Source organism: Vanacampus margaritifer, chromosome 14, assembly GCF_051991255.1.
Source record: "Vanacampus margaritifer isolate UIUO_Vmar chromosome 14, RoL_Vmar_1.0, whole genome shotgun sequence".
Lineage (NCBI taxonomy): Eukaryota > Metazoa > Chordata > Actinopteri > Syngnathiformes > Syngnathidae > Vanacampus > Vanacampus margaritifer.
Genome location: NC_135445.1, coordinates 12,836,073 through 12,854,307, shown reverse-complemented (window position 1 = coordinate 12,854,307; position 18,235 = coordinate 12,836,073). Strand labels below are relative to the sequence as shown.

Below are 18,235 nucleotides of genomic sequence, written 5' to 3'. Positions count from 1 at the left end.
ACAAATCGTGCTCATTGAGTGTGCATCTTTTTATTAAGATTTCTAAAGAACAACAAAATGACATTTTAGCCAAGTAAGGAAAGAGGTATAAAATAAAGAATAGAACTTCCTCTTGAGCGTAATCCACAAGTGCCAACATTGCAGAAGTCCAGTAGCTCCAGTCTTCATGATTCACATTTGGCCTCCTCACTCTGTGACAAGCAAGCCTTCTGTGACAAGCAAGCCTTCTGTGTCACGGCAAACTCCCTGGCCTCCCGCGGGGTGCGGATGTAAGACTCAATCTCGCTGTCCGAGATCTCCTCATCGCCAGTCACATCTTTGAGCCCTTCTAGCGCCGGTCTGCGTTTCTTAGGGTGAATCACGCACGGCGGAGCGAAAAGCATCCTCTTCCCCCAGTTGGGTTGCGGTTTTTCATTACCGTTGGACTCGCTACCCTCGCCTGGCTGTTCAGCCGTCTCAGGATTCCAACCGGTTGCAGTCTGATCTTCGGGGTCAGAAGGATTTGCCTCTTGGCAGCCGGGTTGACTCTCCTCCTGCATGGCCTCCTTGTGGCTCCTCATAGCCCTCCGTAGGAGAGCAAATCTGTGCTCGACGATATCCCCCACGTGCTTAACCACGTTGTCCGACGTCACCGGATCCGTCACCCACGGGATTTCCTCACCCAGTTTGCAAAGCACCGCCTTGATCTCACCCACTCTCTTTGCGACAGCCCGGTTCTTTTTCACCTTGGCGATGAGGCAGAACTTCTCCAGGGACGCTTTGAGGCGAACGTGGTTGGGGTTTAGGGACTGCCAGGCCAAGTAGACCGTCGCCATCATTAAGGGGATGGGCTGACGGCCGGTCAGGATCCAGAATTCGGCGGCCATCTCTACCAAGGACAAGGCTCGTTTGTTTAAATCCTTGTAGTCCTCGGCAAGGTCTTCATGCACGTCGAGGGGGCTAATTTTGTACCTGACAGGAAGGGAAAAGCAGACAATGATATACCAAACCTAAACGGTGGATAACAAGTCTAACTGGGGTTATGATTAGAATTAAATCATCGCACTTGAACACATTCAAATAGCATGGTATGCTGTTAGTGGTAATCCGCATACAGTATATGGCATCATAAAAACAATAATTATCTGTACAAGCAATGGTTGACCTAACATTTCAACGTGAAAAACGGAACAGCAATTAAATTCAAATACTCACCCAGCGATGACATTGGCTTAGCATAATCGCAAGTGACCAGGGCTGATAGCGTCAAGGGGAAACCGCCCCCGCACTAGAGTTAACTGGATGTTATGAATCAGGGCCACTTTAACTCATTCACTGCCATTGACGACTATAGACGTCAAAAATCCATTTGAACTATTTCTATTAGTTTCACATTTTTTGCCACTTTTGTTAACAAGAGTATGAAAACCTAGAAAAAAATGTATTGTACATTTAGAACAGATATAAAATTTGTGATTAATCTTGAGTTAAATAGTGAAGTCATGTGATTAATTACAATTAAAAAAAATTATCGCCTAATGTCCCTAATTAAAAAGAAAGAAAAGATTATTAAAAATTAGGGGCGTCAGACGATTACATTTTTTCACACTCTTGTTAACAAAAGTGTGCAAAAAATGTAAAACTCATAGAAATAGTTCAAATGAATTTTTGACGTCAATAGCCGTCAATGGCAGTGAATGAGTTAAAGTCGATCATCTGTATTTGTTTGATGGCGTGTCCTGCTTCCACAAGTTAAACTTATTTTGTCACAGTAAACCAGGTTTCATATTCATTTTTAGCATCGCTTCCCATGACTTATAACCTTTTACTCAATTTCCAAGACTAATAAATTAACAGATTTCAGTAGGACCACTAAAAATTATTGAAATGCACATAGTAAAAACAACCCCCCAATGGTCAGGTCATCATCTGAAACATTGTTGTCTGTTCCTTTAAATCAAACTACAGATACATTTTGATACACTTTGTCAACACTTAGTAACAGATGAACCATGTGACCTCTCTCACGAAGAGCAATAGAAAATAAAGAACAAAAAAGAGAACAAAAAGGATATCCCAAATGAAAGTATTCATGTTGTATCAACATAATAAATAAAAATAAAATATATATTGAATATTTGCTCACCGGGTGCAAATCAACAACCAGATAAAAACTTCAACGAGTGCTTACTCTTGACAATGAGCCTCCAACACGTCGCTAATGTTGATCAGTGGCGCCTGGACCTTGAGAACTTTCATCATCTCTTGGTAGACGGCGCCCATCATCACAATGTCTGCCTCCAGCAGGCATGCGATGGTGCCTATGGTAACGGGCCAGTTGAGCTGCCTGCAGCTCACCAGCACGCAGCAGCCGGCCAGGCATTCCTTCTTCTGCAGGCTCACCTTCAGGAAGCTGTCGTGCTCGTAAGCCTGCGCGAAATACCTGCTTGACAGTGTCTCAATTTCGGCGTTGACCCGTAGGGTTCTGCAGATGGCTTTCAGACGCTGCTGGCCTGTGTTGGTGTGGCAAAATCAGAAAGTAAAGTAAAGTCATGCCATTAATAATAATATAACAAGTTATTAAGCGGCAAAATACCACCTTTTTTTTTTTTTATCAGTCTCACGGAGCGGCCATTTTGCCACATGCTGTCGACTGAAAATGAGATCACAGTTGCTCATCTTTTTTAACAACCAATCCTGGCTGAGCTTCAGGAAACAGGTGAGGAGTGATTTGTTGTTACTTTAGCCCTGAGCAACTGTGATGTAAGTTGTGGACAGCAAGTGGGAAAATGGCAACCCCAGCTGTGATGGACAAACTGTCCCCATCTTAAGCTCCAACAATTATGTACTGTGCACACAGAACAGCTCACCTTTTATCTGGTTTAAACATGGCTTTTTTGCAACAGCTGTTGTACGGCTGTAGCTGACATCTGTAAAAAAATAAATACATTGAAAAGAATGGTAAAAGTATTTAATTTACAACTCACACAGGCAAAAATACACGATATGTACATTAAAAACTTTATACGGAAAGACTATCGGAAATATCACGCAAAGAATATGAAGGGATGCTTATACGTTTATTAATTTAATTTTGAGCTTTCTACCTGTGCCTTCAAAAACATCGTGGGTGAGAGCCCCTTCTGACACCACAGCGCCACAGTCCACGCAGACCATCTGACGCTGAGCGTGATGGTCGTCCTCCACAATGCTGGACGAGCCACAGTAGGGACATTTCAAAACCACCGCGGACATGTTCTGTCAACTACCACCACATACGCCGCGACAATAAGAAATTCTCATAAAACAAAGCGGCAAAATTTGGACGAAAGTACTGCAGTTGCTTCGATGGTGTAGAGTCAAAAATACTTCCGGGTATATACGACGTCCTCTAAGGCGATGGTTCCGCCCTCGTACTATGCACAAAAGCGACCGCGTGCATGTATGTGAAATAATACATAAAACAACGTTTATTTTCGAGTTAAAAAACTTTTTCTCAATATATATATATTTTAAAATAAAGACGTAGTTTTAAGAGTACATACACATTTTTATATTTAACAAAAAAAAAGTGTAAAAAATATTTTCAAGTCGTGCTTATAGGATTACAATAGTTTATTTGGAAAAAGTTATTTGAGGAAAAAAAAGAAGCTATACATTAGTGGTAATTTTAGTTGTATAAGAAAAACGGTACATTTAGAGAACAAGTTAAATTTTATGTGACAGCAGTGGTAAATAAGTATATCTTTGAAATTAGTATTTAAACTATTAAAATTAGGTCGTCTACAAGAAAAACGTTTTAGACTTGTAATATTACTAGAATTAAGTTAAATCCCCAGTCTTTTACGACATCAAAACCAGTTTATCATCAGGACTTTCAAGCAACTGATTGCAAAGAACGAACCAGACTGATTGTCAAAAAGTCTTTATTCTTGTGAGTCCTGGGAATGCAAAATGATTTAATGTTATTGTCTTGTATATATAATGTATATGTCGAATACAAACAACAAAAAGAGCATGTCCATTTTTTTTTTTAAACATGAAAAAAAAAAAATTGCACACACAAGGGGATTAAGAAGAGGGAAAACAGCACTTAATTTGGCATTTTTATTTAGTTTCACATATGTTAATACTTTACAATAGTACATTGCAATCAGTGTAGAAATTTTAATGTAAGATCAGTAAAGTGCTTTTTCGGATCATGTAAACATTTAACAATCAGTGCAAGGACATGTATGTATATGTAACAAATGCATAGTTTGAACCATCAAAAAGGCAAACATTTACAAAAGAGAACAGACAGGAGGCATTTTCAGCTTTTAAAATAGTAATTGCGTTGGCAACAATACAGTTTAAGACGACCATAATTACACTGATAAATTGTAGCAAAAATAACAGGAATGTTTAATTTTCAGAAAACTTCTTTGAAGTGCAGAGAAAAGCTGAAAATGCCCAATCCACTTAGACGGCTTTTTTCATAGACATGAGAATGCTTGGTTGTTCCTCCATGACGCGCACTAGCAAGTTGTCGATGTACTGCTCCATCTCCGCTATCTTTTTGACCTTGCTCTGAAGCTGCTTCTCCTGCTTTACCACAAGAGAGATGAGTTCTTCCCGGGTGAGCATCGAGTATGGCCCATTCTCCTTGCTGATTTTTACCTAGAATGGCATGGCAATGAAAAAAAAAAAAAAGAAAATGTACTCGAAACCATTTGGAATTTCATTTCTGAAAATGTACTTTTTAGACAGTGTATTCGGTTATATTAGTCAATGAGGGCTTTGCAATCTGGACACAAACAGTTGCTAGGTTTTCTGCTGGTTGCTTTTCACGGTATTGAAAGCGGCACCTAGCAAATGAGACAAAACCGCTCCGGGAAACCAAATTATTTGGACCGGAGTGTGACAAGTGCATATAATGTAGGCTGCAATCTTTCTTTCATATATTCTGACAGAGCAAAGTCAAGATCTTTTATTTTAATTTCGAAAAACTTTTCTCCTATTGTATGAAATGTGACATACCTTTGTGTTTTCAACTTCGCCCACATTTCGCACCAGCTTCTCTTTTTCTACTTTGATCTCCGTGAGAGGATGCTGGTCCTCAGCACTGAGTGGTTTCACCGGCTGAAGTCTGAAATGACCAAAAACAAAAACACAATAACAATGAAGACACAAGGATTTATTACGATTTAAAAATGTAAAAATGACTGAAGATGAGTTTTTTTTGATAAATGATTAATCAGCCAACATTTTTGACGTGACATGTTATGGACGATTAACTCATAATTTATGTTTGTTTATTTACCGCACTATCAATTTGAAGTAAAAAAAAAAAAAGAGAAAAAAGAAAAAGGGATGGAAATAGTTCAAAAGAAATCAGATTCACCAAATACGAGTAATTGATAAAATAATCGACAGATTGATTATCAAAATATGCTAGTTGCAGGCCTAATTGGCAACACAGTGAACATGGCTAGCAAATCTGCCTCAAAGTTACAAAGTTCTGGGTTCGAACCTCGGCTTCCTGTGTGGAATTAGCATGTTCTCCTAAAACACAGATGACAAAGGTCTAATGCGCATCTTCACACCCACTCAAATCCTGGTGAAAGGTCTCAACACCACATCTGACGGGAAACAACCTTTCTTTAAATGAAAATGAAAATAAATGACTTTTCAAATTGATGCAACCTTTTTTTCCCCCCCATAATACTTTGTGTGCCATCCTACCTGCGCGAAGGTGCTGTAGGCGCCTCTTTCTTTCCACTTGCATCCGGTCCGCGCTGCAGTGTCACGGGCTTGGGCTCTTTTGGTGGACTCTCCCTGGGTGACAAATCCGGAGCAGCCTTGGCTGCTTGGGTTTTCGTGTCGCCAGCTACAGCACTTTGCGTGCTTGAAACGGCAGCGGTCTTTGCAGGAGGTGCAGGTGCACGGCGTGCCACCTTAGAAGATCTGACTTTGCTTAGAGAAGCAGCGTCCGGGTCGGGCGTTTGTGACACGGGCGGAGGCCATGACACTGTACTGCGATTAGCAGAGGATACTTCATCTTGTGCAGCATGCTCGTTCCCATCATCATCATCATCGTCTTCAAATGGGTTTAGGCTGAGCACAACTGGGATGGCTTTGGATTCAGTGCTCGGTGCTGATGGTGCAGGGCCTTTATTGTGTTTGGATGCAGCGATTTTTTGCACGTCCGTCTGAGGAGCGATGGTCTGCACCGAGCGCTGAGGCACAACGTTGGCGGTTTTCACCTCTTTTTCTTTAACCTGCACAGTAATCGGCGCGGGATGCGATGAAGGTTCATCCCGTCTGTCTTTTTGGGTCCTCGTCGGGGGCCGGGGGGCTGGCCGCTTCTCACGTTGACTAACTGTGGCTGCGGATTCAGGCAGTTGGCAACTGGAAAGGAGAAACAGCGGAAGTTGAAAGAGAAACAGTTAAAGGGACAAAATGATAGCAGACGGGCTCACAAGTTCACCATTAGTGGGGGGGGGGGGGGGAATATCAAAATTTACACCGTAACAAATATTAAAGTTTGAAATTGTTTAAAACTGCATTGCATTTTGAACCCTGTTACAAGTTTTTAATGACATCACTACTGGAGACTACGCATGTCTTCTTTTGTTGGACCTAACTGCAGCATTCTATATAATGGACCACAGTATTCCCCCACTGTCATATGGTGTCCCACAGGGTTCAATTCCAGAGCCTTAGCTGTTTTCATTCTATCTGCCCATGGGTTCCATCTTTAAAAAACATAGCATTTCCCACTGCTATGTGCATTATTTTTTTTCGCTTTAGACTGAAAACATTTGAATGATCAACATTTAAGAATGACATCTAGATTTAAATATCTAAAAGCTTCAAAGGGTAGCATTATTTGTTATGAAAAAACAACTTTTTAGACGAGCACAAGAATTTTTGGTTTGCATGTTGGTTATACTGCCAACTAGAATTATTTTGTCACCTGAAATTTGACTTATCTTTCCAAGTTTTGTATCTGATCCATATGAAAATACCTGACAAAGCTGCCTTGAAACAAACCAAAAACGACACAATGTAAGCCTATATTCTAATACCTTCAACTCAAGTCCTCTCTTGTTGACGTAACACTTTAACGAGGTCTGGCGCGAGACGGACAACGAGACGCACAGCCATGCAATTTTCACGAAGCCATCAGGCTTGGATTACGTTCCGAGAGCTTGTTGCCAGGGCGACAACAGCGGTAAACCAGAGAAGGAAGTCACCCATACCTCTCTGCACATCTAAATGACTCTGACCTTATATATCTTTTTCATCTCGCACTCACTACTTCCTCATCATGTTCCTGCTCTGAGGGACATTAGATAGATTAAATCCAGTTCCCTGCACTGGCCAACTGTCTGCTGTCTTTTTCTCCTGCTTAGTTAAAGAATTCATTCTAGTTACACTTGTATCATCCTTTTGGGAATGTTTACACTGATGACCCTCGTAATACGCAACATGTAATCCAGTTTATTAAGACACAAACAAATGGAAAATGTTCTGGATGGTTTTATATTTTAAAACTCAACTTCAGTTCCATGTTTTGCTCAACAATCGGTTTTGAACATGTACTGCATGTGGAATGCATGGTTAAAAAAAAGAAAAAAAAGATCAGCTTTTGACATGCATTTCCTAAACGAACAACAAAAACAGTATTTATGTAATAGTGGAGTTTACTGTAGCTCTACATGACAATTGAAAAAATGGCTGCAGCTATCAAATCATTTCAAAGTAAATTATTCTACAGATTATCCCACCAATTAAAAAAATATTTTACTGTATTAAAGAATTTCCGTGAGGTGCAGGTATTATTTTTGTCCATTTGGGGTTGCCATCCTATGTTCTATGCAGCCCTACTAGTTTTAACACGGCATTCTGATTAGTATTGTGTGTTTTCGTGGAATATAAATTAAGCAGCAAAATCAGGGGTCGGACATTTTGCCACTTGCTGTCGACTGAAAATGACATCACAGTTGCTCAGGGCAAAGGTAACAACCAATCATGGCTCAGCTTGCAGATGTCACATGACCAAACTCAGGAAACAGGTGAGGTGTGATTGGTCATGACCTGAGCCCCGAGCAACATTGACGTCATCAGAAAGTGGCAAAATGGCCGCCCTTAGATGGCTAAAAACGGTGGATTTTTCATATTCCACAAACACAATATTAATCAGAATGCTATATTTGGTTAGTGAGGGAAAATTGATATTGCAATGAAAAATTTTAGGTTGACGAGTTGAGTGACGATTGCGTCAGCGAATGAGATTGTAGTTGGGTATTAGCGTAGGCTAGCTCGTGGGCATCAGTTGTAGCCGTTAGCTAGTGCATGAATGAGCTTGTCACGTATGTATTTTGTTACCGTTTGCTCAACAAAACACACAAAAGTGCTCAACAAAACATACAAAAGTGCACTGGTTTATCCCTCACCAGTTGTGGGGGCGTTACAATTACAATACGATCAGTGGTAGGCTGTATCATAGATGACAGTAGATATTCTGTTGTGGTACATCTGCCAAGCTATAGACAAAAAAATGGAGGGCTACGTGTTAAAACTGACCTTTGCGGGATGGTCGGGTCTGAAGTGCTGTCCTTTGACCTACAAGGCGAGCTGGGAATGTCGTCCTCAGAGGGATTATTAGAAACATCTTCATCAAATGGATTGGATGGATTAATTTGTGCATTTTCAACAACAGCTTTTTGATGTCCTCCGTCATCATCTGCTTCATCTTCTTGCTCACATGCTTCATCCCTCCTCTTTTTCTCATCCTCCTCTTCCTCAGCTGCCGTCAGTTTTTGCGCCTCCCGTCGCTTTTCTTCCTCTTCCAACTTCTTCTGCTCTTCCTTCCTCCTCATGTCCTCAATCCTTCTGCGTTCCTCTTCTTCAGCAAGTTTACTCTTTTCCTTTTTTCTCTGTTGCTCCTCACGCTCTTCCTCATTCCTTTTGGCTTCTTGAGCTTTCTCCTCCATCTTTCTCTCCTCTTCCTCCCGTCTCTTCTTCTCTTCAGCCAATTGCTCCTCTTCTCGTCTCCTTCTTTCCTCCTCGTTTTTAGTTTGCTCCTCGCGCTCCAGCCGCTGCTGTTCCTCTGCTAGTCGTTCTTGCTCTTGTCTTACTCGCTCCTCTTCCTCCTTTCTAGCTTTCTCTTCAGTCCTTCTCTCTTCTTCAAGTCTCTGCTGCTCCTGTGCTCGTCGTTCCTGCTCTTCTCGTCTTCTCACACGCTCCTCTTCCTCCATTTTGATTTTCTCTTGCATGGCCTTCTCCTCCAACCTCATTCTCTCTTCTTCCTCCTTTTTTGCTTGCTGTTCTTTCCTTCTCCTTTCTTCTTCTTCAAGTCTCCGCTGTTCCTTGGCTAATCGTTCCTGCTCTTCCTGTCTTCTCATTTGCTCTTCTTCCTCTCTCGCCTTCTCTACTTCCATTTTCCGCTGCTCTTCCTCCCATCTCAACTTTTCCTCTTCTAATCTTTCCAGTTCTTGTTTTCTGAGCCTTTCCTCTTCCTCTCGTTTCCTCCCTTCTTCCAGTCTTCTCTTTTCCATTGTTACTCTTTCCAGTTCTTGTCTTCTCATCTCCTCCTCTTCTTTTTTCTTCTCTTCTTCCAGTCTCTTTTCCTCAGCTAATCGTCTTAGCTCTTCTTGTCTTAGCCTCTCCTCTTCCTTTCTTGCACGCTCTTCCTCGTGTCTCCTCTTTTCCATTGTTACTCTTTCCAGTTCTTGTCTTCTCAGCCTCTCTTCTGTTTTCCTCTCTTCTTCCTCTTGTCTCTTTTCCTCCACCAGTTGTTCCTGCTCTTCTTGTCTTCTGATCCTCTCTTCTTCTTCATGCCGCCTCTTTTCCATTGCTACTCTTTCCAGTTCTTGGACTCTCTTCTCTTCTTCCTCGCGTCTCTTTTGCTCTGCTAATCGTTCTTGCTCTTCTTCTTGCCTTCTTATCCTCTCCTCTTCCTCCTTCCTTGCCTTCTCTTCATCCCTTCTCTGTTCTTCCTCCTGTCTTACCTTTTCCTCTTCTAATCTTTCTTGTTCTTCTGTTCTTATCTTCTGCTCTTCCTCTATTTTCCTCTCTTCTTCCTCCTGTTCCAGTTCTTGTCTTCTCTCTTCTTCTCGTCTCTTGATCCTCTCCTCTTCCTCCTTTCTGCCATTCTCTTCATCCCCTTCCCCCTTTTCTTCTACGTGTCTTCCCTTCTCCTGCTGCTCCTTCATCCTGTCTTTCTCAGCAAAGCTGTCAAGTTCTCTCCTCTCCATCTCTTCCTTGTTTTCCAAATCCTTGTTCCTCCCTTCTTCATCCTCCTCTTCTTCTTCTTCCTCCCAGGGTGTGTATTGCCTTATCGTGGGGAGCGAGTCAACTGACGGCGGGGAGCTTTCCGGAACATCCTCCATCGATCCGTGTCCCGAGCTGGCCGGACTGAAGTTGGAGCCCACGCGAGCGGTGCGAGGCGGAGCTTCCTCGCAGTAAACGTGACTCCCGTTGATGCACAGGTTGCTCTTTTCCACGGCTGCACGTTTCTGAGATGACTCTTTGTTGTCCGAGCTGCCAGAGCGTTTGTGTTTCATGAACTTGAACTTCTTCTTACCTATGAAAGCCGTACGAAAGTGCAACATTTTTAGTTTCAAGCCACAATGGAATGCTGCCCACTGCTCCAGAATCAAAATATGGTATAGACCACAATGAAACAGGAAGTAGCATGCTAACATGGTTTGCAAAAATGTTGTACAATTTCTTTTACTCTAAATTAATAGTGAATATTTCAAAATTTCTCCAAACAAACCACCTCCTTGGTTTTACTGTATCCATTAAAACATGCCTACTGACCTTCAGAGCCGTCCACATTGAGCCCAGACGATAGGCTGCCGCTCAGTGACGAGTTCTTGGCGGGCAGGACGGACATCGACTGGGACATGTTCCTCTGCAGGTTGGACTTGTGAGAAAACAAAGATTTGATTTTAGCTTTCTTCTTCTTCTCTTTGCCAGAAGCTTCCTCGCCATCCGCCCCTTCTTCTTCTTCCTCGCTGTCAGTGAGAACCTGCGTGAACGACGGCGCCGCCGCGTCCGGCTCTTTTTTCCTGCCCCGTACTTTGTCCTTGAGCTTGCCCAGGCGGGAGCGAGGCTTGCCGACGGCGGAGAGGTCGAACATGCTGGCCGTCATGTTGTTCCTCATGAACTGGATGTCCACCAGCACCTCGCCTCGGTCTTTGTCCGCCTTGCCGCTCTTGTCCAGTAACTTGAACCACCTGTGGAAGAGAGCCACAAAAGAGCACTGAACCAAAAACCCTCAAAAACTCCGAAGTAGTCAATTACAAGTTAAAGTGGGTATGTAAAAGACATAACTAAATGGGGGTGAGTGTATATGACACCCGTGTCTTTTAGATGACATTGCAAAGCTTTAATAGTAAACTTATTTCATATGATGTCACAGACTCAAGCTCGAAGGTCCTAAATAGTCCTCTATGAGATTTGAATGTTCAATCTTAGCTATAAAAAGAAAAAAAACTTGTAACTGTAACGGAAGACATTTTAAAAGTAACCCCGCCCCCAACCCTGCATATAGACAACCATTCAAACTCACATTCACACCTACGAGCAATTTGTAGTCTTCAATGAACCGAACGTGAATGTTTTGGGAATTTGGAAGGAAGCCAAAGTACTCTTGAGAAGGGCCGAGCCAAGGTTTGAATGTAGAACCTCAGAAGTTTAGGGAAGCACAGTACTGTGGTTTTGATATCAAATGATGCGTATGAGACACAAGGAGATCAACATTTCAGCCAGATTTACTTCACCTGGTTTGTGGCATTCCAAATAAGGGGAATTAAATGTGCACAAGAAGGTTTTTACCTCCCTGGTTCTTTATGGAAACTATGATCCGGCTCCTGGCAAATGGAAAATGAGTCCACAGGAAAGTTTTCAAAAAGGAAATAAAAGTGAGCAGTCATTTGGCTCCACCATTATGGAAGAATTTGAATGAATGCTTTTATTGTTAAGTTTGAATTGAATGATCTTTGTGTTATATTATTGAACTTTTTAAATCGATCTAAAGCTATTTTCTTCATGAAAAGGTCTGACATGACAACATAACAGTGCTGGTTCTGAGGGGGTCTTGGGGTTGGAGAAAAAAAAAGTCACGAAATAACTGAGACAGCACAAAAAGCGCTTATCAAGCATAAATCTGAGGTCAGCACTGAACAAACAACTCCAACTGAAATTTGGATTCCTGGGGAAATGAGGAAGTCGCTTGTGTATGTGTGTGTGCGTGCACGTCCGCCGTCCATGCAGGGGTCTCCTCTGGTATTTTGCTGCTGCAGGCCATCAGGCCAGTATTGAGTATAAAAATGTTGCTGTGTTAACCCCATAGGTTTCTCATCTGCACCGTGACTAGCATTGCAATATAAAGCATAATATGTCTCCTTAAATGTACAAAAAGTATATAATAATCCTTTACTTTGAATTTGTTGTCCTTTAAGACATAAGCAATAATAGAGCAGATTGTAGCTAGGGAAGTAAAATGTTGACTACTGACCTCCCTTCATTGATAGAAAAGTTTTTTTTAAAGAAAAAAAAAAGGAGAAGTAAGTTGACTCCCAATTGCAAAACAAGGGAAGTTACAAAAAAGTCAGGGCAGTCTTCACTTCATGCCTGGGTGACGATGATGGCTTCGAGCGGACTCATTTGACACTTGTGTGCAAAGTGGAGGTCCAGCGTATGACTCAACCTTGTCAACACGCATTCTCCTTTTTTGTGCGCGCACACATCCTGCCTTGTGCAGCGTGTAGTCGTGATAAGACAATGGCTGCTCTGGCGGAGACCTCTTATCACAGCGCACAGCTGTGTGAGCGGGAGAAGAGTCGGCTCAGCAGTGATAAGTGTCCATGCAGCAAAAGTGGATGGACCTTATCAGAATAGGCCATCGGGGTGTCCAGAAAGGCTTTGGACTTCAGAGACAGGGTGGAGCTGTAAAGAACATTGTGGTGCTCAAAACTTGGGAGGGCTGATATGTTGTTCTTTAAACTAATGATGCGCATTAGAGCACACCCTAAACAACTTACTAGTGTTTTAAGCAACAGTATGTTTAGCCCGAGAACGGTGTTAACAGTATGCACAGTTGGAATGTTGACACCGCATTTTAATGTCGGAAAATAAAAACACCTTAATGATTCAATTCCAATGTATTGTATAGGAATGGGCAAGTACAGATACCGGGTATTCGTATCGGGCCGATGTCAGCCTTATTTTAAGGCATGAAGCCTTCCAATACCACAGGTACTGAACGCCCGAGTGTGTAATAAGTGACCACTAGATGTCGCTATAGCATAGAATGTAGCCGAAGCGCATGCAGTTAGAAGCACGCACACTATGGTGGCTCAGAGAGACCACACGCCGCAAGCCTACCACCAATTCTTATTTTGCGTGAGCAAACAAGTATCTCTGCAAGAGACTGCGGTGCCGAAAGACCGAGCAAACCGAATTTAGCTGGAGCAGCTAGCAAGAGTTAGTTACCATAGGCTGGAGTGGCTAACAAGAGCGGCTGGCGGGAGGTGCTAGTAAAAAACAAAGAAACAAGCTAGTAAAAGCTTGCGAGAACAAAACAGAAGGTGACAAGCGACAGGAGCCCGAATCACGGGAGTCAGCGACGACCACCTGCAGGCCGCAGCTGTGGAAGGTAAGCGGCGGTCGACCTATTGCAGGGGTGGCCAAGTTCGGTCCTCGAGAGCCGCTATCCAGCCTGATTTCCATGTCTCCCTCCTTCAGCGCAGCTGAATCTAATGATCAGCTCATCGGCAAGCTTTGCACAAGCCTGATAGCTAGGGGTGTGAATTGCGCAGTGCCTGGCGATTCGATCCGTATAGGTCAAGATTCGATTCAATGCCGATTAATCCCGATACGAATCTATAAATTGATTATTGAGATTTTTTTTAAAGTCAAATTTTGAACATACTAATTGGTAAACTTGTACTGTAAGATCTGTATGAAAATGTACTTCAGGCTTATAACTGTGAGCCACTGTGTTTAACAAACAGGTTGCAGTCTGTTTCATGTTTGAACAGCACTGTAATAAAATATTATGGCTTAATGTTACATTAATATAACATTCTTCCATGCTTGAAGTGTGAACCCTAACTAACCCTAAGTAAGACATTTTCTTGAATATTCCCATTTTAAAAAATTGATGTTTATACATCGATTCAGCTGCATATCAAATAGATTTGAGATTTGCGCGTTTGTAACATCGCGATATATTGCCGAATCGATTTTTGTAAACGCCCCTAAAAAATAGGGTCAATTTGCTGCTTTTGACATTTCCTCATCATGCACGCCATCAAAAGTCAAAATAACAGTTTTCTTTTGCTTTTCTTCCAATGCAGCTACCAGTAGCTTAATAGTCTACTTTACTATTTCAAATTTTCTTGTATTTCCCAACATGTTTCATTGTGTATAAGTGTTAAAATATTGAGTTGAATGATTAATGCGTAAAGCGCTAGCGTAGAAATATGTTTGCCTGTGTGGGAAGTCACGTCAATTTGTGCTATCATTTTATTTGTAGGCTAGCATGCTAACATCTGCTATTGATAAGCCTCATGTGAAGGTTTGTGTGGCTACTTTTAACTCCTGAATACAGTCATATATGTAACGCGAGTTCATGAATGTGTACTGTACATACTAGAAGCATAATGTTGGTTGTTTATGATCCTTTAAGTGTCTCATGCAAATGAGCCGCTGCTCACCCTCGCCCCTTCTACTGTAGGTGTGCAAAGGGGAACTACGGCTTTGCGCTACCATGGCATCCAAGAACCAGAGCTTGTAAGCGGCTCATCGTGTTCAAGCGGCAGACCCAGAATTTGACCCCCCAAAACGACTGTAAAAGCTTTGTATAGCAGAGGCCATCTTGTATCACCAAGATGCCAAAATGACACTTGTCAAATAGTGTAGCAAATCCATGCATGATGGGGCACATACAGCAGACAAAGAGTTCACACAACTCTGCAAAATTCACAACAGCTTGCTCGCAGTCACATTTTCGGAAATAGGCAACTGTTTGTGTCATTTCACATATCTACAGGCAGGCACGCCAAAGACTATCATTAAAAGCAAGCAATTAAAGTCCATTTTTAAGAAGGTGGCCATGACAGAAAAGTATTTCTCTACCAGCGCCTCAAAACTGCTAAATTCCTTAGATGTCGCTAGCTGAGCCACCTTGATAAAAAGGTTCACATAGGTTAGCTATGTCAACATTTGAAAATTATTTTCAAGGCTCTGCGAGGCCCATGTGGTTTATCAGTGGCAAACTGCAAAAGCAACAGACCTCCGCCAAGGCTGAAACCTTTCACAGTTCGCCTATAGGAAAACTAATTTTAGTCTGACAATAGATGCATGTGAATATGTTTAACAGGACTTTCCATGTTAAATTTGCATTGAGCAAAATTAAGATGTTCTGGATTCAGTTTGGTTTGAGATTATTTTCGGAAACCTCGTCACAGCAGATGTTGCACAAATCAGATTATACAGGAATTGCTTGCGAGAATGTTCAATATTAAATAGAAAATAAGAAAATTGACACATAATAATAAAACAAAAAACAATAAGGATTAAGTTACACAGTCTTATCAACCCCACATTAATCAAAACATAACCTACTTAGTGGAGGTAATAAAACTGATAGGCAGTGCATGTAATTTGTTTCACTGTCAAAGTCCATCTTTTAGTTACATTGCTCTATTGATCAAGCAACCCAAGTTACTGTAAATGCAACATGACTGCTCACGCTATTATTAAAATATGTTTCTTTGAAAGCCTCTTGGATTAGAACACGAGATTTAACAGCAGCGAGGAGTGCTGTTTTCGTCAAAGAATGACCTTGCGGGTCAACCACTGTTTATTTTTTCACTGATAACGCAGCCAGGAATGCGAGGCCTCGGACCGATATGAACACTCACAAGCAAAGGTGCGTTCGCCATACTTGCAAGAAGGTCACCAAATAACAATAAAGCCTTTAAATAACACTTTGGCAAAAGAGCAGGAACTACGGCGATGATGGACGAAGGTGGTGTAAGTCCGTGCGGGTGTTCAAGCAGAGGAGTAGAAGGTGAGTAAGAAGGGAGGCTGGTATGCAGGCGGTCACATGGTGGCGGAATAAACTACTTACAAGCAGCTTAGCATAACACAACACTTTCTATGCTTCACTCTTACAAGTGGAAAGACAATTGCTACATAAACACACAACACATGACACGTAAAATTAGATCATTCTCGCAACCAGTTTAATGGCTACTTCCTGGAATGCGTCATGAAAGTTCAACAAAAGGAATAAAGAAATCCTTTCACTCATTTTAAAGTCAGGAGTGATTAGCATCTCAGAAGGGATGTCATTAAAATGGGTCAAGTGATGAAAAACTGACTTTTTAATGTACTGTACTTGTGTTTAAGCGGCAGTACGGAGTGTGACGAAAAGAAGCGCACCCTGTAAAACAGTGTTGTTTGTATTTTCCTTCATAACGGCAGAACTTCATTACTAAGGTGGCGAATTACTTGCCAAATCATTATTTTTCATGTACAATTAACACTTTTAAAAACATTTTGCACTTGCCGTCGACTGAAGATGACATCACAGGAAAGAGGCAACAACCAATCATGGCTCAGTTTGTGAACATCACATGACCAAACACAAAAAAACAGGTGAGCCGTGATTGGTTGTTAGCCGAGCTCTGCCCACCTGTGAGGTCATTTTCAGTCGAAAACAAGTGGCGCAATGTGTTTTTTAATTAATTGTACATGAAAAATAATGAAGTTATCAAATTAATTTGAGACAAAATATTAACTTTTTATCGCTGAAAATGAGTAAAGTATTCCTTTTTGTCGATGGTTTATGTGGAGCTTGAACACGTTAATGGCATTTCGATTCATTTCAGTGGATAAAAATGATTTCAAATATGAGTGTTTTGAGTTACTAGTGTGGCAGTAACCAAATTAGTAAATGAAGGCACTGTAAAATAAAATATATAATTGCATCGTACAATGCATGTAATTCAACGCTCATTTATTGTACAATAAAAACTTAATTCCATTCATTTATTAGGAGTTAAACTCAACGTTGGAAATATATATTTATTTATTTATTTATTTTTACTAAAGTTGACCTTTGCTGGCTCATTCAATGTTGATTATTACCATTGCTTTAAAAAATTGTTTTTGCAATTTACAAACGTAATAAAATTCACAAACATAATATTTTTTTCCTCTTCAAAAGTGAATTGGAGTATTTATCCATCAATTATATGATGGGTAAGAACTTGTGCTACTTCCAACCAAGTTAGCGCACTTACTCGGTCTTGTTACGGCTCTTGTCCTTGGCAAGCAGGACCAGGTCGATGACTGCCTGACCCAGCAGCTTGTCCGGACCCACCAGGGCTCGGTGTAGGACGTGAACGTGCAGCGTGCCTCGCTCTCCTCCCGCGCCGTGCTGCGGCAGCTCGAAGGCGGCTTCCTCCTTCCACACGGGCGCTACACTCTTCTCCACCACGGAGGTCTGGTACTTGTCTTTGCCCACTTGCATGAGCGCGTAAGCGTCGTTGGTGCCGCCTTTGCCCTTCGCCCTGAGGCCCCGGGCTTGGAGCACGGTCACCTGGACGCTGGTGGGACACCAGGGCTGATCCAGAAACGACATGCCGGCTTTTGGAGTCGCTGGGCGGCCGAGAAGTGAGCGACCATCCGCTCCAAGGAAAGTTGTACAAGTACAGTGAGATACTGGCCGGACGTTAGGACTGGGTGGAGTGGGCGTGGTTAGTATGAGAGTGGGGAGGCTGTGTTCAAACGAAGCCACGCCCCCCGGATTAACAAATTACTTCTGCTGATTGCTCACACCTGACACTCGCAGTCATTCAATTAAAAAATAAACAAAATTTATGGTTTCTCTAAAATAAATACGAAAACGGCAGATGAGCTGAATTTAACAATAAATAACTTTGGTAGTATTTTTGATTGAATTAAGCCATGATTCTTTATATTATTATGACTCAGAAGAACTCCCTAAAAAACGTAGAAAAGAAAACACAGTTTTGGAATAAATAACTTTAGACCAGGTTTTGCAAATAAATAAATAAATAAATACTTTGTGAAAAAATATTTGATACTTACTGTAATACAATCAAGATTGCAATTCTACATTACAATGCCACTGAATATGAAAATGGTGACCCCTGCTCTGGTTGGGTCTGTGTTTAATTTAAATATATATTTATATTAGGGATGTAGCGATAACGGCAATATT

General features: G+C 41.7%; 2 protein-coding genes across 2 annotated transcripts; both read right to left on the bottom strand.

Moving 5' to 3' along the window:
* Positions 1–14: 14 nt before the first annotated feature.
* brf2 (BRF2 general transcription factor IIIB subunit) lies at positions 15–3,359 on the bottom strand. Its single transcript, XM_077543152.1, has 4 exons — positions 3,087–3,359; positions 2,850–2,909; positions 2,171–2,492; positions 15–951 (listed from the first exon to the last, which is right to left on the bottom strand). The coding sequence occupies exons 1-4, from the start codon at positions 3,232–3,234 to the stop codon at positions 165–167; spliced, it is 1,317 nt and encodes a 438-aa protein (XP_077399278.1). The 5' UTR covers positions 3,235–3,359; the 3' UTR covers positions 15–164.
* Positions 3,360–3,888: 529 nt separating this feature from the next.
* Positions 3,889–17,746, bottom strand: LOC144034091 (uncharacterized). Its single transcript, XM_077542640.1, has 6 exons — positions 17,292–17,746; positions 10,792–11,210; positions 8,551–10,552; positions 5,704–6,369; positions 4,999–5,107; positions 3,889–4,638 (listed from the first exon to the last, which is right to left on the bottom strand). Exons 1-6 carry the CDS (start codon positions 17,630–17,632, stop codon positions 4,441–4,443), a joined length of 3,735 nt encoding a protein of 1,244 aa, XP_077398766.1. The 5' UTR covers positions 17,633–17,746; the 3' UTR covers positions 3,889–4,440.
* Between the last annotated feature and the right edge of the window lie 489 nt (positions 17,747–18,235).